This window comes from Myxocyprinus asiaticus, chromosome 7, assembly GCF_019703515.2.
Source record: "Myxocyprinus asiaticus isolate MX2 ecotype Aquarium Trade chromosome 7, UBuf_Myxa_2, whole genome shotgun sequence".
Lineage (NCBI taxonomy): Eukaryota > Metazoa > Chordata > Actinopteri > Cypriniformes > Catostomidae > Myxocyprinus > Myxocyprinus asiaticus.
In genome coordinates, this window is record NC_059350.1 from 50,660,532 (window position 1) to 50,685,031 (window position 24,500).

The 24,500-nt window shown below is 39.1% G+C and overlaps 1 protein-coding gene across 1 annotated transcript in view; it reads right to left on the reverse strand.

The window, feature by feature from the left end:
- Window positions 1-14,436: 14,436 nt before the first annotated feature.
- The window catches only part of LOC127444388 (Krueppel-like factor 7), a 73,390-nt gene continuing 63,326 nt past the window's right edge, over window positions 14,437-24,500 (reverse strand). The window contains exons 3-4 of the mRNA XM_051703723.1: window positions 23,794-23,917; window positions 14,437-17,076 (exon numbers count right to left, since the gene is read on the reverse strand). Coding sequence (XP_051559683.1) covers window positions 17,025-17,076; window positions 23,794-23,917 — 176 coding nt within the window. The 3' untranslated portion in view covers window positions 14,437-17,024. The remainder of the gene's footprint in view (window positions 17,077-23,793; window positions 23,918-24,500) is intronic.

Consider the following 24,500-nt stretch of genomic DNA (forward strand, 5'->3'; position numbering starts at 1 on the left):
CTCTCCAAACCTCTTTGACTGAAATGTGAATGAGAGATATACAGTGAGTGAGAATCGTAAAGAGACAAACGACTCTAAACAGAGTAACTTAGCATTGCCTCTCAGCCATGCCATGCTTGTTTATAATAAAGCTGTAGTGAGCCGTGAGATAAGTCGGGACTCTGAACTCTATTTCTAACTTGGCAGGCTTGTAAACACTGCCAAATGTGACAATAATGTCCTGCAGCCGCTGCCAGCTGCCTGCCAGATACCTGACAGCTCTCAATGATTCTACTGTTTCTTCGCCAATAGGGTTTGTAAGGACTGCCCTACTGCATTAAGAGCTCGGAAGCTTCCAGATATTTCCACTGCTTTTACAGAGCACCCAAAGCACAAGACTGACAACATCCAAGCAATTCTAAAGGGGCTTGCTTCCTTCAAGGAAGGGCCACCAGCCAAAACTCTGAGTGGCATAAAACATTTGTGTTTTTCTAACTTCGGGCACTTTTATGTCCTAGGGGTTGATTTTTATAACAACTAACAGATATTAACTTTTTGTTAAAGGGATTGGGGCTTAGGCTGTTATTCTGCCTAACAACTCCTTTCGTGTTCCACAGAAGAAATAAGTAAAACAGGGATGGAACAACATTAGGGTGAGTAAATAATGACAGAATGTTTAGTTTTGGGTGAACTCTCCATTCAAATAAAGAAATCGATTTCAAACAGATTTATTTAAACTCCATGGAGGTACGCTTGGTCAGTAGTTGTGACCTGAGAAACAAAATGCATTAGAGTGCAAGAAGAACGTACAGTATTTCATTCCGATCACACTCGGCGTCTCAGTTAAAGGACTAATTCAATTAGGCCGGAGAAGAATTCACCCCTTTGTCTTGGTGCCTGGATGAATTAATGTTTAAATCGGCTTGATACAGACTGTCAGAGCCCATTACAAAACACCAATCTGACAAAGAAAGCAAAATTAAGAGAGAGCTGTAGCACATAGCCAGTAGTGCCAAAGTTATTCAGGCTGTTCAATTCAATGTTGACTCTACTCATTCGACCACCGACACAAAAACCCTCCACTGATTGTCAAACATGCAGGCATTTTACATTAGAGACTTCACTCTATCATTTGACTGATGTCACTCTTTCATGCTACACTCACCTTTTCTCAAGGGCTTTCTAAAATTGAAATGATGCAAGTGATGAGGATTGTTTGTCAAAATTGCCTACCTCAATTCATTTCGAGGTCAGCACCAGACTCGGGAAAAGATCTCCCTCACCCCAAAACAAAATAAAAAAACATTATAAATGGCATTAGTGCATAGTAACAGAGATTGTAAAACTTTTGAAAATGTAAAAAATTTTGTGATGAAGCTCGTATAACAAATTTGCTTACCTCAATTTACTTCGAAGTTGATGCCCCCCCACCCCACCAAAAAAAACAAAAAAAAAAACATTATAAAGACTTGTTGCTTTGTAATTTATTATAAAACTTGTGACAAATGTAAAATATTTTGATATAAGGATTATATGAGATATACTTACCACATTTTTTTCGAAGTTGCTGTGAAGTTATATGGGTATAAAAGGAGCTGGCTCGCAACCACTCATTCAGATTTTCTCTTCAGATCCGAGCGGTTGCGTTCAGAGCACTGAATTCAGTCTCTCTACTATTCACCTCAAACTGCTGGATCTACGGCGCATTTCAGCGGCTTCTCCCTCTCTGCACCCGTGGAGTGCAGAGAACGCCCCTGGGCACTTCGGCAAAATAAAAAAAAGAGTATATTTCCTAACCAAAAGAGTGGCACTCACGGAACATCTTTTTAAAGATGCCCTTCCGTTTGTGTATTATTCCTGGTTGCAGTCGTTATATCTCCGCTTCTGATGGCCACGATCACTGTCTTACGTGTCTGGGCACTGCACATGTGGAGACATCGTTCGTGGATGGGTCGTGTCCTTATTGCGAGAACATGACTATGGCAACATTGCGGTCGTGGCTTTCCTTCGTAAGAGGGCAAGCCACCCCAGTGGCTCCCCGCCTCGGTCCTTCTACCTATGGGTATGAGGCCGCGTTGGTTAGCACTGGGGGTGGTTTGGGCACTTCAATGGGAGCACCTCCGCCAGGTAACCCCTCACGGACTTCCCATTCCTCAGCACGCTCGCTTGCCCCGATCAACCGCCAAGGTGGCCTACGCTCCCGTTGCATGTCACAACTCGCCTGCCGTCTCCTCCTCTGGAGTCAACAGCGCCTCAAGTCCCTGCGAGCCACTCACATCCTGGGCGACCTCAACACAGCGGACGCGCTGTCACGACAGGTTACGCTCAGGGGAGTATGGAGACTCCACCCCCAGGTGGTCCAGCTGATTTGGAGTCAATTTGGTCGAGCACAGGTAGACCTGTTTGCTTCCCAGGAGTCCTCCCACTGCCCTCTTTGGTACGTAGGCACCCCTCAGTATAGACACGCTGGCACACAGCTGGCCCCAGAACTACGCAAATATGCGTTTCCCCCAGTGAGCCAACTTGCACAGACCCTGTGCAAGGTCAGGGAGGACGAGGAGCAGGTTGTCCCAGTAGCACCCTACTGGCCCACCCAGACGTGGTTCTCGGACCTCACGCTCCTCACAACAGCCCCCCCCCCCCGGCGAATTCCCCTGAGGAAGGACCTTCTTTCTCAGGTACGGGGCACCATCTGGCACCCGTGACCAAACCTCTGGAATCTCCACATCTGGCCCTTGGACGGGATGCAGAAGACCTAAGTGGACTATCACCCACGGTGGTAGACACGATCACTCAGGCTAGGGCTCCCTCTATGAGGTGACTGTATGCCTTGAAGTGGCGTCTGTTTGCTAAGTGGTGTTCTTCCCGATGCGAAGACCCCCAGAGATGCGCAGTCAGATCGGTGCTTTCCTTCCTGCAGGAGAGGCTGGAGGGGCGGCTGTCCCCCTCCACCTTGAAGGTGTATGTAGCCGCCATTTCGGCACATCACGATGCAGTAGATGGTAAGTATTTGGGGAAGCACAACATGATCATCAGGTTCCTTAGAGGCGCTAGGATGTTGAATCCCTCCAGACTGTGCCTCATCCCCTCGTGGGACCTCTATGTAGTCCTTCGGGGTCTACGGGGAGCTCCCTTCGAGCCCCTGGAGTCAGTTGAGCTTAAGGAACTCTCTTTGAAGACTGCCCTGCTGACTGTGCTCACTTCCATCAAGAGGGTAGGGGAGCTGCAGCCGTTCTCTGTCAGCAAAATGTGCCTGGAGTTCGGTCCGGGCTACTCTCACGTGATCCTGAGACCCCGACCGGGCTATGTACCCAAGGTTTCCACGACCCCGTTTAGGGATCAGGTGGTGAACCTGCAAGCGCTGCCCCGGGAGGAGGCAGACCCAGCCTTGGCATTGCTGTGTCCGGTGCATGCTTTACGCATCTATTTGGATCGCACGCAGAGCTTTAGAAGTTCCGAGCAGCTCTTTGTCTGCTTTGGTGGACAGCGGAAAGGGAGCGCTGTCTCCAAACAGAGGATTGCCCATCGGGTCATTGATGCAATCATGATGGCATATCACGCTCAGGACGTGCCGCCCCCTGTGGGGCTACGAGCCCACTCTACTAGGAGTGTGGCGGCCTCCTGGGCCCTGACCAGTGGTGCCTTTTTGGCAGACATCTGCAGAGCTGCGGGCTGGGCAACACCCAACACCTTTGCGAGGTTCTACCATCTCCGGGTTGAGCCGGTCTTATCCTGTATATTGTCAGGTACGAGCAGGTGAGTTCCAGGACAGCTGGCCGGGTGTACTGCTTGCGCATAGTGCCTTTCCCCTCCCCTGAGATGAAGACGTGCGCTTTTGACTCCCAGTCGTGTTTACAAGTTGTGATCCCTGGATGACTTTCCTCCTTAGCCCTGTGGCAGACAAGTTTGTGTAGAAACTCGCTGCCGGCCCAGTACATGTGCTAACTAAGCCCTGTACTGGGGAAGGTGTTCCACATGCGTTTGTTCCCCATAGGTGATCTCATGTGATATATCTTCTGCTAAATCATTTCCCTGTTGGTAAACTGCATCTTCCATGGGCAGAGGTTCCTCTGCCCCTGGTCACCGTGTTTGTAGAGCTCCTCCCTCTTTGGGTAGGACCTACCATGGGACTTCTCCACATAACATACTTCCGACAAGACTCGGTAAGACCATGTGACGTATTTCCACTCAAAATGCCCCCCCCCTCTGGGCGGGGTGTGGTCTCCATGGTGTCTTCCTCTTTGGAGTAACACCCCAACCCCCCCCCCCCCCAACGTAGACACAAACAAAATTCCACTCTTTCTGGGGAGAAAAAAGAGGAAAAGAGGCCACGGATGGGCTAGCCCGTCCCTATTTGTTGGGCAAGTCGACTTGTTCCCAAAGGACCATTCGCCACTCATGAGAGCGTTGGGAGAGGTTATGTGATGGCCTGGTGCGCTGGCTACGAGGCACACAGTGGTCTGCCCGTCTAGCACCGCCAGTCCACGTAACACAGTTCAGCCAATTGTGGTGTTTCATATAGGGACCCCTAGTGTCACTACATCGACACAACGTCGAGTGAGTGACAGATAGGGAACGTCCTGGTTACTTTCATAACCTCCATTCCCTGATGGAGGGAACGAGACGTTGTGTCCCTCATGCCACAATACTGAACTACCCGCTGAAATGGCCGGGACCTTGTCTCGGCTCCTCAGCACAAAACCTGAATGAGTGGTTGCGAGCCAGCTCCTTTTATATCTGTATGTTCAAGGGAGTGGCATGCAAATTCCACTCGCCAATTCCCATTGGCCTTTTTTCAAAATCAGAGGTTTGGTGCTCCCAAGAGTGACCCCTAGTGTCACTACATTGACACAAAGTCTCGTTCCCTCCATCAGGGAACGGAGTTTACGAAAGTAACCAGGACGTTTTCTTGTATTGGTTTACAGCGTGTGATCACACTGCTGTCTTGAGTCACTTGTGTATCTTGTTATAAGATACGCTCTAAAAGCCACAAAAAATGAATGAAATGAGCTCAAAAGCTGCATCTTCTGAGAATAATTAAAGTGGGTTTTCTTGTATTATCTCTCCAGTCATTGTTTTGATCAGTGTATCCCTGTAGCCTCCCCTGTATACAGACAGTAAGCCCCTATAACTACTCTGCTGTCATTTTCTCCCCTTAGATGACTGTCTTTGTTTAAAGAAAAAGGCAGATTCCTAGCCTAAATCAAATAAAACACTGATTGTACCCCAATATTGATGATAATTATTATTATTAGGGCTATATTTACTGTTAAGAGTACAATTATCTCTACAAATTAATTTAGGAGATTAATTAAACAGGTTTAATGCTCTTAAAAAGAACAAGCAGCATGAGTACAGGTGTCTGTGTTAAAAAAATAAATCAATAAAACATCTATTTTATATTACATATTGTATTATATTATTACATTTTGTTTTTTACATTAAAAAAGTAATGCAGTAGAACTAAATGCATTGTGTTTTTATATAAAATAGGCCTACTGTATTTAGAGGCATGATTAATGTTTAATCTACTAAAAGCATTGGGTTACATCCATTCATATAATACATTAATAATATACAGTACTGTATGTATTTCTGTCATAAACTCTTAAATTTTAGCATTCCAAGCCAGTCCTCAAACCTTCATTTGCAAAGAACACTGAAAAAAGACATTTGAGCTTGTTTCATGTGGAGTTTATAAATGTATTTACTTATGTCAATAATGCTGGCATTTACTTATGTTGGCATTACGCAGATGGGAATATCATGTGAGCCCAGAGTGCTATGTGTTCACAATAAGTGTTGGGTAAGTTACAAAAAAAAGTAATCCACTACAAATGACTAACAACCTCTCTAAAATTATTAATTAATCACATTACTAATTACTTTCCTTTCAAGTTACTTTCTAACACTTGCCACAAATATTTTTTTGTTTTTCCGCTCATCAAATTCAAAATAATGTCTATTTTCTCCTTGTTCATTGACGCACAACTGTCAGCTGTCACAGAAATGCAAACAGACATACTTATGAACACATTTTTATTGTATTACACATTCATACTTTTTTTTTTAATGTATATTTGTAATATTTGGTAATGTACTTAAAATTACTTTCATTGAAAGTAACTAATCTGATTACAAGAATATAATGTGTTACACTAATTTTTGTGCCTAAAACTAATTAGATTACAGTAACTAATTACTTAGTTACTAGTAACTAATTATCCAATTACACCCAACACTTTTCACAATGCACGTTTTTAGCAAACTGAACTGCAGGCTGCAAGCAAACCGTACTCAGACCACCTCCCAAGATGGTCTCGATAAAGTTCGCTTTAAAGGGGTCTGAGATCATTTGAAGCGTACACATATAGGTCAAAAAAATCCTGCGAACTGCGCTCAGGCCCCTGAAGCGAACCAAGTGTAAAAAATACCCTATCTGCAGCAGCCAGTTTGTTTTTCTGGTGTTGCTATCTGCTAACAGGACCTACTTAAAATGAGGGAAATTATTTAATAAACCCAAACAACTTCATTACAATTTGTGTGGTGGTAATTGAAATGTCCTAGTTGTGACACAGAAAGTATACTATTACTTAAAGGAATCAATACAAGAAAGGTTTAATACAAGTTAAGCTCAACTGACAGCATTTATGGCATAATGTTGATTACCACAAAAATGAATTTCGACTTGTCCCTCTTTAAAACAGTGAGGCACTTACAGTGGAAGTGAATGGGGCCAATCGGTAAATGTTAAAATACTCACTATTTCAAAAGTATAGCCACAAGATGCATGTAAACATGATATAAGTGTGATAAAATTGCTTTCTAACCTTTTTTGTGTAAAGTTGTATTACATTTTTTCAACTTCATTGCCATGATGACGTAACGCCACAAACACTAAAACGGCGATTTAAACAACTTTACAGACCAAATATACACAAGTTTTAACCGAAGAATTAGGGTGATTTCACACTTGGTTTGATTGCTTGGTCTGAAACAGAGTTTGTTTCCTCACCTCACCCCCTGCCGGTCACTGTTCACATCATATTATTTGGGTTCGAACCATGGTCTGATTGCATCATTAACATGCGTACAAGCAGCAGCTGTTTACCACTGTAACTAGGTAATAACTCAGACATCAGCTTCACTGTTATTGAAGTATTCATCTCTCTGGATTTACCGCCAAAACTTTACATGCACAGAACAACAGTTGCGTTTGTCTACAGCGAATTTGTTGCAAAAGATACGAAGAATGTGAGCTGCTCTCTGAAGGCAATTTATTTGGATACAAGCAAGAATGAGAAATCCATTATACCATAGTAAATGCAATCAAGAGCCTGCAAAGACACAAATTTTACATCATCACAAGCGGTTCACTTGCACAATTTTATACGATTGTGTTCATATCAGCACCGAGCCGTGCTGGAGTTCACATGAACCGTACCCCAGACCACCTTTTCAAGCAGACTCATGTGCGGTTCGCAGGTTTGCACTCGAGTTCGGAAAACAGCGTTCACATCATACAAATGAACTGAACTTTGACGTCATTCGAACCCGGGTGCGCACCAAAAGTGCTACCGGGAAAGCACCCTTAATGTAAGTGCTTTTATAAAATTAAAAGCTTCACATTTCTACCTTTAAACTCTCCAAAATTTGGCCCCATTCACTTTCATTGTAAGTGCCTCAAGATTAGCATATAAAAAACTAGAACACTTACCAGAGCCTGTGTGATCATGTTGTCCTCATAGCAGGTGAAATATGGAAAGATGATCTTCAGAATGAAGGCTGACTTTGATTTTGCATGATTTTTTAAAAATTTTTTATGTTTTCATAAATGTCTGACATGGTTGACAAAAGTTCACGAAACAGCCGTGAAACCATATAAAATAGTTTTTATTTTTATTTTATTTATTTTTTTATTTTTATTTTTTTTATTAGTCTTCCTTCTGTCAAGACAAAGTAGAAATGTTTCTCTAAAACATACATGCATTCATATTTCAGTTTTTTTTTTGTTTGTTTAATATATACACTCACATAACACTTTATTAGGAACACTATGGTCCTAATAAAGTGTCCGACGTGGTCTTCTGCTGTTGTAGCCCATCCACTTCAAGGTTCAACGTGTTGTGCATTCTGAGATGCTATTGTACAGAGTGGTTATCTGAGTTACTGTAGCCTTTCTGTCAGCTTGAACCAGTCTGGCCACTCTCTGTTGACCTCTCTCATCAACAAGGCATTTCTGTCATTTATGTATGTATATACTGTGTATATATATATATAATTTCTTATTCTCTTTCCTTTGAACCTGGGGTGAAAAATGACATTTTCTTGACAGGTTTTGTGAGATTCACCCTTAAAGGAATGTGGTATTCTGAGATTGTTCTCTATTGCAAATTGGTTCCCAGTCCCCAAAGCACACTAGACATGAACAATCGTGTCAGTATAATTGTAAAATGATAGGCAATAAGTCAGACAGATACAAGTGAATGAATCGTAAGATGAGGGTGCCCGTTTCAATTATGAACATTAGTTATAGATGAGAAACCTTTTGGGAATAACCCATAGCGAATACATTTGCAGAATTAATATACTGTGCAAGGCCATTTTCTTGAATTAAATTGCACCCTAATTATCCATTATTTATTGAATTACCCTTTTATCTGTTTGTAACGGGCACGGGCTTAATAAATGGGAGAGAAATCATCAACTTGGTTATCAACCCTTCAAATTGCAACACAGCGAGCGGGAGAGAACACTAAAAGATTGAGACAGGCAGAGAGAGAGAGATAAAGAGGGCTAGATGGAGACAGACATAAAAGAGAGAGACATACATTTATTCATGAGCATCTTCAATTTGTAATTAAGAATCAAATAGCTACAAGGAAGCCATTAGTTTATTAAAGTAAAGAGACTGTTTAAGTAACTCTGAAGATTTTGCATTTCTTTCTATTGTTTATTCTTATTCTTACTAACAACACTAAATGTTGTGGATTAAAGGAATAGTTCACCCAAAAATGAAAATTCTCTCATCATTTACTCATCCTCATGCCATCCCAGATGTGTATGACTTTCTTTTTCTTGCAGAACACAAATAAAGTTTTTTAGAAGGATATCTCAGCTCTGTAGGTCCATTTAATGCAAGTGGAAGGTCCAAAAAGCACACAACCGGCAGCATAAAAGTAATCCATATGACTCCAGTGGTTCAATCCATATCTTCAGAAGTGATATGATAGGGGTGGGTGAGAAAAAGATCAATATTTTATCCCTTGTTTAATATAAATCTCCACATTTTACCAGCCCCAACCAGTAGGTAGCGATATGCACGAGCAAGAAAAAAAAAAAAAAAGAAGAATGTGGAAGTGAAGCAAGATTTATAGAGATTTATAGTAAAAAATTGGGTGGGTGTTTCTCACCCACACCTACCATATCACTTCTGAAGATATGGATTTAAGCACTGGAGTCTTATGGATTACTTATATGCTGCTTTTATGTGCTTTGTGGAGCTTCAATATTCTGGCCACCATTCACTTGCATTGTATGGAACTACAGAGCTGAAATATTATTTTAAAAAAATCTTTGTTTGTGTTCATACACATCTGGGTTGGATTGAGGGTGAGAAAATGATGATGAATCATAAGGTTACTTAATGACTGAACATGAATTGATAAACATAAAGTACAGCACAACACCAATAAGATTCTACCATTTATTACACATAATGACATTCTTAAATAAAAATGCTTCACTTAACAGTTCTTGCATAGATATATTACAATACCAATTTAAAAAAAGAATTATGAAACAAACCAGTAACAAAAATAAACTCTTTCCCTTTTTCCTTAATAAAGAACATTGTCGTACTAACATCATATAATACAAATAATATATGCAAACACTTTTTACAGAAAAAAACAAAAACAAAATCAAAAACAGCATAAACATAGGAGCAAAGTGGAAAGCATGAAATGTCTGCAAAAAGCCTAGGGATCAGAACGGAGTTCATTTACAGCAGAAAATGTGAGGAGGAAAGGCTTTAACCAGAAAACTACACTACAAGTGCAACGGACATCGGAAATCACTCTGTTTATCAGCTTCATACCATCCATTTGAAAGCTTTTAGCACAGCGTTTTGAGCAGTAGAAGGGTATGAAAACACGATACTTAGCAAATTGTGACTAGCTGCTAATATGTGCATGTACAGACTAATGCGTCAATCCAAAAATAATGCACAGACCTGTAAAACTGACTAATCGTAATTTTACAATATATAAAATATGTTACACGTACTTTGTGGCAAACTTCTAATTAGAGGTCGACCGATATATCGGTTTTACAGATTAATCGGAGCCGATAGATGCTTTTTGGAACTATCGCTTATCTGCAAAAATCAACACAGACAGTTGCTAATATTTATTTAATTTTTGTCCATTTTCCTCTGTTGTCTCAAAATAAGAGTCAGTATATTTTTGGCTCATTCACAGTTAAGAGTCCAACATCAGTCGACCTCTACTCCTAATTTTGCATTCCCTGCGCTTTTAGTAGTGTCTCAGCTCATTACAGATCTTTTAAGATGTAAATTTTACAATTTAGAATGTAAAAATGTACCTGCAAGTGTGTGTTGGTAATTACAAATAATTGCATTATCCCACAGCAAAGAGGTCAGCGAGTTGTTAGTGCTGTTTAATAGCAGTTAAAGTGGGTAAAACGCAGAAGATGTTAAAACTAAAGACAGTGCACATAAAACAAGTCCAAAAAGCAGACAATAAGCCTCTATGGGGCTTCCTGGGACCATTAAGACAAACTCATTAGCTGGTTTTTGCCAAGGTAACATCCCTAATTGGTCCTGCTGGAAGATTTTAAAGAATGATTTTAGGAAAGAGGTCCACTTAAATTGAACAAATGCTCAAAAATCCTCGAGGAAAACTACGAGTTTACATTGTGTCACGATTCATGGGGTGCAACAATATGAAAAGCTTTATGCCATGATTTTTAACGTGAACACTGTTTTATTTCCTTTGAGCAACTGGAACATGTTCAGGTCACATTTCACTCCCAAATCCAAAAAAGGAGAAAGTATACAGTATTTTGAAGCCTATTTTAAGGACCATTAAGCATTTTTGCATTGTGACATTATTTTTATGACAATTCAGCACATTTTACCCCCAAATTATCATTACTGGAATGCATCCATATGTTTTTTTGTGTAGTTTCCATTATTGTTAATGGTCATTCTCATTAGATATCAGTCTAATGATTTGAATTTGGGATGACATATATACCCGGACATGTGCTTGACAGGTTTCGTAAGAATCTCCCAGTTCTTAAGAAACTAATGTGTTTAGAGCTGCCGAAGGGGCCGTTCAAACCGAACATGTTCTTGCACTCCAAAAAGCTAGATGCAGCACAATGAATAGAGCAGAATACAGGTGTCTCAAAAACAAATTTTTAAAAGATGCATTTTTTTACTTGACACGGCATCTAAAAAACGCAAAAAACAGCGAAATGCGACACAACAGTCAAAGACATCCGCCAAGCTCATGCTTACATAAACAATCCTGATCTCATGTTAAGTACGTGACTGTAGCAATATTTTTCTAAATAAAAAAATTGCATCGTTTATTACACATGTCGAGGCAGTTCAGAGGTGAAATGTTCACTGTGTGGCACTAAAAGTGAGTAAAATGTTCTCCCAAAGAGATGAGGTTTTTAAGGTTAATGTTCTATAGAGTTTAAAATCAACAAAAACTACCTCCCAACCCTTAAACTTAGAACTAAATCTTACCAATAGTATCATTAAAAGCAAATGTGAGTTGAAAAACAGATGAGGTTTTTAAAGTTAATGCTCTATCGAGTTTAAATTAACAAAACCGACGTCCCTACCCTAAACGCTACACCTAAACCTAACCATTAGTGTCATAAAAGCAAATGCGAGTTGAAAAACAGATGAGGTTTTTAAAGTTAATGCTCTATCGAGTTTAAATAAACAAAACCAACCTCCCTACCCTAAACCTTTAACCTAAACCTAACCATTAGTGTCATAAAAGCAAATGCGAGTTGAAAAACAGATGAGGTTTTTAAAGTTAATTCTCTATCGAGTTTAAATAAACAAAACCAACATCCCTACCCTAAACCTTTAACCTAAACCTAACCATTAGTGTCATAAAAGCAAATACGAGATGAAAAACAGTTGAGATTTTTAAGGTTAATGCTCTATCAAGTTTTAAATAAAAACAACTGCAACCCTCCCCTAAGCCCTACACCTAAACCTAACCGGGAATACTTTATATTAGGTGTCTTTAACTACTATGCACTAATATTTAATACATACAAGACTATGTTTACTGTGTAACTTCATGCTGTTCTGCAAAATTCCCACATTTATTGCTACTGATGTTGAGGTTCAGGTAGGCTTAGGAGTAAGGGTAGGGTTAGGATTAGAATTAGGTTTTGGGGTAAGGGTTGGGTTAGGGTTAAGGGTAAAGTTAACAGTATAACTACAAATGTAATTAAATGCAAGTACTTTAAAAGTAATTACAATGCAACAACATGTATGTACATAATAAGTACATTGAATCAAATGGTTAAGTACATAGTAGTTAAGGCCACCTAATATAAAGTGAGTCCATCTAACCATTAGTGCCATTAAAACAAATGTGAGATGAAAAACAGATAAGGTTTTTAAAGTGAATGCTCTATCGAGTTTTAAATAAACAAAACTGACATCCCTACCCTAAACCCTACACCTAAACCTAACCAGTAGTGTCATAAAAGCAAATGAGTTGAAAAACGCAGTTGCCGAAGCAACCACATCATTTTGTGGTGCTTCTATGACACTGGACTTGTTCTCCATACTTTTGCGTTGTAAGTACAACACTATATCATTTAAACTACCACAAAATCTAATCAGACTGCAATACGAATATCGTTAAAATGTAGCTGTTTTACTTGTGATTTGTATGAAAGTGAATAAAAGTCATTGTTTTAGCACCTCTAGAGTTCATTTCACCAGGAAACTGCCACAATATGCAGAACGAGGCACGTAAAACTAATTTAGCAAAAATGTAATTAACATGATTCTTTGAGGCCACATTGCGAAAAACCAAAATGGCTTTTTTTGGGGGGTGAAAATCTGCTATTTTTGGTTTGAACGACCTCCAATAATTCTCAAACCACAGATTGTCTGTGGTTGAAAAAAACAAGCACTTAATGTGGGTGTTGTCTATCTTGTCTATTTCAAATTGGATTCATCACAGAAATGCTGCAATCCTTCCCAAAAAATGTTGGACAAAATGATGCCTTATTTCCTAGTCTGCATAGCCCATGATAATGTATTTATTAAATTTCCTGAACTACAAATTTAGAAGATTATAACTGAGACTATAAATTCTTATATTTCAGTAACATTTCAGATTGCAGCCTAAAATCCTCTATGCATTCAAACCAGGATTCATGCACTAGATTTTAGCCTGCGACAGTCTCTTGAGGACACCGGATGTGCGCGGCTCGGCACGGCTGCTCTGGATTCTGTTGACCTTGTGTCTTTGTTATTTTTCATGGAGCTAATGTGGCCAGGGAGGGACGTAAGCTGACACCCGGCTACACGGGTGAAATTGACTGTGTCGGGCAGTTGTGATAAGATCTCCCGGTCAGCACAAGTGTGCCGTGCGACCCCACTATGGTCCCACTCTGTTCCACCCCATTGAGGGGGTGACCAGGGCCAGCCGCTGCTGGGAGAGCCCAATTCCTTTCTCATTACCCATCCAACATTTCTGTCCATCCAACATTGGTCTGTTTTAGACAAGTGAGACAGACATGATACTGACAGGTGACTAGACAGCTTGGACAAAGACATGAATATACTTGTCAATCGCCCATTTTTGGGTGAAATGAGCCAAATGGTGTTATTTTATCTATAGATATGCTAAAAATTCTCAGGATATGTAATAATTTATGAAGCCAACCATTCTTCAATTCAATGCAATATGTACATTTTTCAACTGTGTAAAATAAAACTTTAAAGTCTTTAAACATAAATACGAGCATCAGCCTTGATGGTTATATACAACATGGCATGGGTAGTATGCAATAATTAAAATTAATAGATAAAATCTGGGTTTGTTGTGCTCATTTTATACCTTTGTAAACCTGTGCCTCTAGGTTCAATCGTACGCAGCTCGACCCCATAGTCTTTCCACAAACCTACCAATTAGATAACACCACAACACCCAAGAAAATGCTTCTTTCTTGGATCTTAAAGAAATAGTTCACCTAAAAATACAACTCCCAGCATATACTCACCCTCAATTGCATTTCAAACTCGTAAGAATTTCTTCTGTGCGCACCATATTTGAATATATGCAGACGTTAATGAGAATCAAGATTTTTCAGTCTGTTAATCGCACAAACCTATTGTATGTCTTCAAAAGACTTGGAATATAGAACACAAGTCGTAGGGACTACATTTATGGTGCTTTATTTGTCATTTTTGGAGTTTGACATCGTCCTCACCCATTCACTTTTATTTATTTACAGATTCTCAAGAAACCTGTCAGGAAAATGTCCAGGTCATATTTAATCCCAAATCAATACAGAATTATATGAAATTATATTTTGTACAAGGCAAATGAAGCCTACATTTATGACCATTATATTTTTTTGCATTGAAACATTCTTTTCAGGACACTTGAGCACATTTGAATCAAATCAAAATTTGTGTTCTAAGAAAGAGAGTCATACAGGTTTAGAATGACATTAGGATGAATAAATGATAACAAAATTTTCATTTTTGGGGTGAACTATCCTTTTAATATATATATATATATATATATATATTATTTTTTTTTTTATTTTTTTTGTGTAGATCATTCTGAATGAGCCACAAAGTGGGATCTATCTTGAGCAGATCAGGCCGTTGAGTGGTCAGGATGATTGCATATCTGCAGGGCCGTCTACAATCAAACAACCTTACATTCAGTAACACTTTCCATTAAAGGTGCTAGATCCCACGCTTGATTGTACGTTGTTTTTAAACTTCACTTTTACTATACATTTATCACACTGTACAGCCGTTTTAACCAGTAACACAAGGCAGATAGAAATGCAAAAAAAAAAAAGTGGGAACACCTAATTCCCCCACCCCCACCCCCCCCCTTCACAAACTCAAAAAAGCGTACTGTAGATGTATCGTAAACGTGAAATTTCACCTGTTGGACCAGCACAACTATATTCACTCTTGGAACACACAACGGACACTTTTCCTAATGGTTTCATCCAAATCAAAATAACATGGGAAATTTTGTACAGATGGTTTTTCAGTAAATATTTTGATACATTTACAATATCTAAACTTTGTGATCGCATATCTCTGCCCCCTTGTTTGAACTGGAAGTCATTGATATTCTGCTGTGAAATCTGTAGACAAACCATGATGCTTTTCATATTTCATGCTCATTTCAGTCCTAGAAATCCGAAAGAAATCCAGAGTTTAAGGGATAATGGTACATGGGTCATAAATAATGTTGAGGAATGCTCAAAACATGTGCAACAACTACAAAATTGCTCTGCATTTCCTTTCGCCACTAAAAGTTTGTGTTTATTTAGAAATTAAGTCCACCTCATTTGCTGTCTGTGCCAGTGTAAAATCCAGTATTCTTTGCTTGTGCACATGGCAGATTTTTGGTCCATTTCTTTTACTTCTTCTATTTTGTACACATCCACAGGATAAAAGCAAATTATGAATTATAGAACATAGTCTCCATTCAAAGATCTCATCCTTTTTTTTTCCTTTATAAAAAGTCTCAAAGTGTCGCTGCACAGCTGTTGGTTGCCAGGGAGGGACGAGAAATAGAGATTTGTCCATCTATGAAGAAGTTAAGCACGTTTGCTCCATTGTGTCCAATCAGATTCACATTTGAGCAGAGAAAAAGACATGGGCGATTCCACTTGGTCGCCTCTCACCTTTTAAATCCAGGTGTCTCAGAATAGACGTCCCACTTTAGATCTTGGCTGTGGCTTGGCGGGATCAAAGTGGAAAGATAATCTTTGCTCAAAATGGGAAAACAAATAAATTGTGTATCCGAAATCCACTTACTCTTTGAACTGATGTCTTTTCGGTACGAAACTCTCCAAAGGTTCTATGGAGATGAAGTCAGGATATGTTCCATGCGATGCAGTAAATCAAATCAAGTATAATGATGACTTTGTTGTCAGTTTGTGACAGTAGGCTTAAGATATGTAAGCGCAGCGTAGTTCTAGCAGGAAGACTAGCAGCTGTACATCATTGCACCATTAGCTAGGTAACTCCTAGCCAATCACACATAAGCCATTGCTTTATAAGTCTGCTCACAATCTATCACATTGCTGTTTCAGTGTGCTAACACGGCAGCCTCTACCACCCCACCACCACCAGTCGAGTCCATTCCTGCACGGGGGTAGGGTCCTCGCCCCTGCCTCCTATCTCCGGCAGGATATGACGGTTCCGAGTACAACTTCTTCAGACTGCTAGACGGGGCTTACGCCAAAGAGAGACATTACATTTCTGTTTTATATTCATCAAATAAATGTCATCTTGAATTTCACTCAAGTCTGCGAGTCTTCCTGATAGAAGTACTCTTAACTAACAGACAATAATGTTTGGACCTTTGAGACGTAGGAACGCAGTAGTTGTACTAAATGGATTGTGTCATAGACGTTATATGGGGGGTATTATGGAAATACCACGGAAACATATCATCACTCAATGACATAAGCTGTTGTATCACCATCTTATATCCATATTTCTGATCTAGTCCTTGTAGTTGATAAGACAGATGTCCTTGTAGTTGGCTTAGCCCATTCCCGAGAGTCAAATGTTTTTAACCATAGCTCAGCCTGTGCTGATTATGGCCCTCTTTCGGTCCCTCATGGGGGCTTCTCTCTGGTGGGCAGGGCGAATGGCCTGAGTGGTGTCCAACTCCTTCCCATAATCCCTCTCTTTCTCTCCTTCTACCTCATCTCTGTCTCTTCCTCCACCTTGCCATTCTTCCTCCTTCTCCTCCTCTTTCTTCTCAGATGTGCCTCTTCATGTGCAGTGCCAAATGGTCTGATCGTGAGAAACACCTGAAGAAGACAGAAAAAAGAAAAACTGATCACATACAAAAGCAATCTGTGTGACATGAAAAATTACAGAGGATTTCATTAGGATGGGTGTTACCTCAATACTATTTACTGGAGATTCTTAAATAATGGAAACTTTTTTTCCCCCTAGAATGATTTTAATGGCGGAATGCTTTCGAAAACAGCCTGATCTCATGATTATTATGTGACTGTGGCAACATTTTTGCTAAATTATCCTATAAGGTTTGTCCTGAGGTGAAATGTCCACTGAGTGGCGCTAAAAGCGAGTACAATTTTCTCTTCAACAGATGAGGTTAATGCTCTTTCGAGTTTTAAATCAACAAAACCTACCTTCATACCCCAAACCTTAAACCTAACATAATGAGTTGGTTGTTGGACGACCATCTTGACTAGGCCTGTCGCGATCAATCACATTTTACCATCCAAATAAGGAAATAATAATGATAAATAATAATTTCTTACATTTATATAGCACTTTTCTAGGAACTCAAAGCACTTTGGGGAAAACTCCTCAACCACCCCCAATGCAATGAGTGTCTTATTCAATTAAACACCAACTGTCTCCACACCGTGGACTCTGAAGAGCACGTGAAGATTAACCGCTTATTTGTCGTAGTGGGTTCATACACGTGGGTTTTAAGGAGATGATAGAATGAAGAAACACAGAATCTCAAAGGTCTGTCTTCAATATGAAATAAGGGCTTGTGGGTGAGCATTAAAATAATGTGCAAAAGCTAAAATAAGACACATATTTTACTATTGCATAATATAATATAATATAATATAATATAATATAATAGCCATTCAGGTTGGCTGGGTTCTAACAACAACTGTATACAGTAAATGCAAAATGAACCAAGACTAAAGTTGACCAAAATATTATTGATATTATTGACATTTAAAATATTCTTTTTAATGTCAATAATATGTTTTTAAATCCTTAAAGTAAATCATGTAAAAGTTAAATATAAAAATACGCTTAAAACTTTAAAGTTTCCATATGCATAAGTCAGGCGTATGAGGTATCGTTTGAAAGTTTGGAATCTGAACGTTTCAGAGACAACCATCATTTCTGCAGTTATGTTACTTAAAAAAACAAAATAAGGCCACAAAACATTCGTGTTGAAAATTAGTGCCCCCTAGAGGTAATGGGGTAGAAATATTTATATGAAAATAAGTGTCCTTCACATACCACCTAAATGGATAAGTCATATATCAAATAAAAGCTCTCATTCTCAGGAATGCGACTGTACAGTTTATACAGTTTATTTATCATAGCAGTCATAGTTTGCATGCGTTAAATACATTTGTATGGGCTCACGGAAAAACAAAGTATACCCTAGCCTTAAGACATATGATAAATGCTATGTCTCACCTGTCCTGGAATTGTACGTACGTCTGGGAGGGGTTATGAATTGGGAAATCAAGGTGTGTGTTTATTGGCAGTGTTGGACAGATGGCAGATCAAGCCACTGCCAGGAGGGATCATACCAGCTGGTATACCACCACCCTTCTCCAGTCCTCCACCCCTCTGTCCTGACAGGGGGTCCGGACATGGTCAGGACAGATTAAGTAGAGGCCTGAGGGCCAGGGCTTGAGGTCTACAGTCTCGCTCTACTGTATTTACTGTTCAGACAGGGCATGGAGCCCCTCTGCATGCTGTTCTCCGATGTTCCTGTCAACTCTATCATTGTAATGGTAATCTGGGCCTCCCTTGACAATGGCAGAATAGATTCCCCAAGGTGTACGAGCAGCCAGGATAACAGGAGTGGGCGGGGCTGAGCTTGAAGTGAGAAGTCTAACAGGCATGAAGGACCTATTTATACATCAAAGCGAAGACGAGTTAAGATTCACTTCAGAGGTGGAGGCTCTTGGTCAATACCAGGAGGCAACTGTCTTGCAGGCGCTGTGCCCAAAATTGAAAATGTTCAAAAAGAAAGCAGATCTATTGGAAACTTGCTTTGCTTTGTAGCCAAATGAAAATGTATACTTAATCTTTTATGTAATAAAAGTCCTTCCTCGTTTAATATCAAGTCAGTAAGCAGTGAGAAATTGCTGTTAAATAAGTATATTGGAACATTCTGTATTTGCATTCATTTGCATTTATTATAGCTTTTGTGTCTTATATTAATACAGTTGTCTTTAGTTTAGTAATAGTGTTTCTCAGGCAGTATTTTTACTGCTAGAAAAATGGCTAACATCACCCCAAAAACAATGCAATTTCCAGTTTGGGGAACATGTAAGACTCTTGTGTTTAAAAAGGGTCATCATATGAGGAGAAATCAAATTTTTCTGGGAAATAAAATCTTTTGAAAGAGTTTGATGTAACTTTCAGCACTTCAAACTTGCTCACTAGCCCACAAAGACCATCTATTTCAAACTGTAAGAATGACTTGTTCCAAACTTCCACAACTTTTTGATGTTAAACATTTTTAAGGTCATATATGGTGGAGAGATGGTGGAAAATGCTCATGTGAAACTAAATTATGACTGTTGGCGCAAGAAAACGTATTATCATACGCTGGCATTGACTAACATTATAAGCTGATAACAAATATATTATGATTATTATCTCTTCAAAGATCATCTGCAAGGATGCCAAATGTTGATATTATGTGGACAAAAACCTTATTTGCAAAAAGTCAAGAGTTCAACATTAACTGTCACTCATCATGTTCAATTTGGAAGCTTAATTATGAGACCTGGGCTTATAAAGAGAAACCATTGTTTGAATAGCAGATGTTTTTTAATCATACAGCTACACCCACCAAGCACAGGTGACAGGTGGACGGTCTTATATATTTTGAAAATGAAAATATTTGACAATATTCATCACATTTTTAGACTCATTTTTAGATCAGATTGGAAAAATTATTGCCCAAGAATTCCCAAATCCCTACAAGAAAAACTAAATGAAGATGATATTTATTATTATTATTATTATTATTATTGACTCTCATCCTCTGCAGTATTAATCTACGGGTAGGCTGTGCCTATCTGCTTTCCTACAGCAATCGTGAAGCTGCGTTCATGATTTGCGTTAGAGCGTCAATGCCGGCATCAATCTTTGAACTCACCATGAAAAGCTCTTCCAGACAAAAACGTCTCATTCTGCGTTTTGGTGATAATTAAGACTTGACTTGCTTCTGTGCTAATAAAAAGCACCTTACAAGTCCCATCTGGACTTGTTTTGTACATTAAATAGCACTAAGAGCTCCTTTCTCCATCATTTTATCACTGACAGGGAAATGCTGTTAGAAATTTTTTCATTTAGTGAGATAACAACCTCTGCGGCTCTATCATAGGAGAGTATTACAACAGTACTGCCCATAGAATGTCAATGGGACTGCCGCGTTATGCTATTTTATGCTAAGCTTGTAGGCTCTACTTGGTAGAAGTCTCAGTGTAATGACTCTGGGTGGACACATTACAAATATTCCTCCCTTCACACCAGTGTTTATGCCATATTAACGGTAAATGCATTAATTGTGATTAATAAAAATTAACGGGTTAAACTTTTTCAATTAAACGCATGCATTAATGCGTTAATTCTGACAGCTCTAGTTTGCATTAATAAAAAAAATCTCTATCTCTCCATGAACATTAGTTTTTTTTTTCGCGGTTAAAACCGTTGACTGGTCACCATTTCTTTTTCACATTTTTTAATCATCTTTAAGCTTCTTTTGCAGTTAAATTAAATTGTCCTGCAGTTAGACAAATGTGATTTTAAATAGTACAAATATTCCATGTTGTCTCTTAGGCCACATCTACACTAATGTTTTTGTTTAAAAACTCCGCTTTCAGTTTCCTAATGTCATTGTTTTCCAAAAAAAAGTCTAGGTGAAGGAAAATGCTGTTCCAGTGTGGATGAGGCTTAAACGCAAAAAAGTAATGCATTTTCAAACGGAAACATATTAGTTTGGACATAACCTTAATTAAAGTTCCACCGAGTAATTAAATGTTTATGTTGCAATGGCTGATATCGCAGTCACACTTTCAGATATTTTCAAAATTTTCAGTTACGATGCCATCTTGGACATGCGCTATTAGCTAGGGCTTGGTATTGATAAAAATTTCCCGATTCGATTCCGATTCACAAACTCTTAATTCGATTCGGATGTCGATTCATATGTGTACATCTTTAGCACATCCATGTGTGATTAGAAATAAATGTTTACTTTTTTGTTGTTTTTAATCAACAAATGACTGTAACAAACAGAAAGGGTATTAAAAGAGACATTATTCAATGACAAATGGGTCCGTGGATCTCGTCTTTGGACACACGGAACGATTTAAACCAAACTTTTACTCTCAACATGCAGTGAAAGTGCCTCTGTGATAATAACTTCTTCTCCACTATACTACTCAATCACTGGTGAGTGAAAATTGAACATTTACTAGCCTGTGGCTAATCAAAGAAATTTTTAGCTACTTGGTTGCACATGAGAGTGATTTAATTGCATTATAGAGTGTTTCCACATAAAGTGAAAGATCGATCTTGCTATTTAAGAATCGATATCGAGATCGTTCAAACAAAGATCGCAATGCATTGGAAAATCTGTATTTTTACCCAGCCCTTCTATTAGCGGTATCAGACATGATTAATTTAGGCCATGTCTGCGCTAATCCGTTTCTGCTTGAAAACGAAATTGTCGATTTTCTAACATCATCGTTTTCAAATCGGAGAGTGTTTTCGAAATGCTTGTTTTCAGTGGAGAAAAAACTGCTTTCTAGTGTGAATGAGAGGTGCAAATGTAGTGAAATCAATGGATTTAAAAAAACAAACAAACAAACAAAAAAACATATTAGTGTTAGATCGAAAGAGCGAAAGTCAAAAACGAGATAAAGCTTACACCGTGTAAAATAAAGGGTTTTTATTAGACTATACAAGGCTTGACAATAAGGAATGCCCGATGGCCCAGGGCCAGTGTGAAAGACATTCGGGCCAGTTGCTAGAACTGTCACTTACCTGGTCGGGCCAGTGCTGCATTAACGTTAGTGCAAGCAGACAACAAGCGAGAGAGCACAAAAATTACAAGGAGCGAAAAAAGCCTTCTAAGCACTCGGAGACGAGCGAGTGCAATTATATTTTGCTCGCAAAGACGTGCGATTGCATAATAAACTGGATGCTCCAAGGTACAGTCGCGTGGGCGCACAAGAGCATGCAGACACAGGGCACGCTCTCCAAGAACTGTCCTCGGTCTTTACCAAGTGTCTTAGCAGCTTTAATTACCAATGTGTTGAAAACTGCACGGAAAAAGAAACCACTTCATGAATTTTGGTGTGGGACTGCACGTCTTGCTCAACATTTTTTTATCCCAGCACACTCCATGTTCACAGTGTGTGAAATTCCCACATTGTTTTGTTTTTACATGTTGGTGAAAATTAGTAATCTACACATTGGAACACAATAAATCCACAGTGTCATTCTATTGAACTGTAAATCCTTCTGTTTAGCATACATGTACATTCGTAAATTGACACAGCGCTAGTTTTGTTCCCACAGTTAAAAAAAGCACATTTCTCTCATTAATTCACTTTTAGAGATGAAGCGCAGAATGAAACGTAAACTGCTATCCTGTTATCCACGTTGCTGGAAATAGGAGCTGCTCAGTATCCAAAATGCAAGTAAACATTTAATTAGGCAATGTTTCAAAACGTAAACATTAATTTGATATGCTAATGATGTTTGATAAGAAAAGAAGCAAAATCACTATGGCTATAATTATTTTCAGAGCTGTTCGTTTAAAACAGTCTAGCCTACTTAATATCATCCTCATAACACACCTGTTATATTTCTCATTTCTGGATTGTGCAAGTATTATATTTCTGTTCTTTGTGTATCAGTCAGTGTTGGTCTTGTTTGGATTGTCTAATTTCATGTTTATATCCACATTCTTAATTCATAGATTAGGCCTAATATCTACCTACTGTATATTACACGTCACAACCGATTTAGTAGCAAGATCTCCTCTCTCATGGATTCTTATGTTTATAACATTAAGCAAACAATCATACCTTTAACTCGGTCACTAAATCTTAGATTGGTTGTGAAAATACTACACATGGCCCAAAAGTTGACAGCATAACTAAACAGCTGACTGAAAACCATCATTTTCATTTGCTCCACAGAACTCTTTGCTTAAAAACACATATGTAAATGGCAGGACGTCTGAGGTCAATAAGATGTATTTATGAGTGTATATCTGTCAAGTGCTATAAAGGGTTACATAAGGCATAAATCATATCTTGCAAATTATAAATGTGATACAATTTTGGGGGAAATTGTCTTTAAAACATAATATATATAAAAATACTTAACTTCTGACATTTTTTAAAGCCATGATGGTAAAAGCAGCCACTTTTAATGGCCCCGAAATGGCCAGTGAATATTTTGGCAGGGCCAGTAAAAATGAGAACCACTGGCCCGACCATGCCAGTAGAAAAAATCCTTAGCGTTGAGCCCTGCTACCGAAATAACTGTACACTTAATCTCATGCGAGTGTACATGATTTTAAACATATTTTCCAAAAGCACTGTTTTTTATAATGTCATAAAATGGCACATATAATTAGTATACAAGAAATGAAAAAATGTAATAGCATGTTTAAAATATAGCATGTCACACTACTTGACATGTCATGTCAACTAGCATTAGTAGGCAGCACATAGGTGATCATGTAGTGTTTTGAGTCTCACCTGTCACAATGATTGCACTTGAAAGGCTTGGCGCCGGTGTGTTTGCGGTAGTGCCTTGTCAACTCGTCGCTCCTCGCAAACCGCCATTCGCAGCCTTCCCATGAGCACTTGTACGGCTTCTCCCCTGATACAGACACACAAACAAGCACACATCCCTTATTAAAACACACTTTCTTCCCCAAGGGGCCCTGAAATCAACGACGCTGTCCAGCCAGCCATCTAATTCATTTGTTTTAAGTTGATTAGCCTATCAGAGGAGTGTTGACACAATTGGAGTTTATGAAATACATTATTGTCATTAGAGCGCACAGCTGTCGGACCAAATGAACTCGCACTCCATGAGTTTCCAATGAGATACTCACAACGTTTAACAGATGGGAGAAAATGCGTTCCCATTTTCGATGGTGCATTTTTTCAGTGTGGTTGCAAGCCGCCTTGCAGGAGCGCTGGGGTTTGTTCGTGTATTTTTAGTGGGGGAGAGGGTTAGGGGTCTTGTAGCTTGTTCATTAGCAGTGCTGGATGTAATGTATAAGTGGGGGGCAGGCAGAGTTTATTTGGATCTGTGGCAGAGGTGATAATTGGAGTAGTAATAATGTGTAAGGGGGAGGAACTTCATATTTACTGTCAACCAGCTGGCCCTGTCTTCACTGTTTGCCATATCCACAAATCTTCCGAAACAAGGTTATGCTTTCATTCAAATATATTGA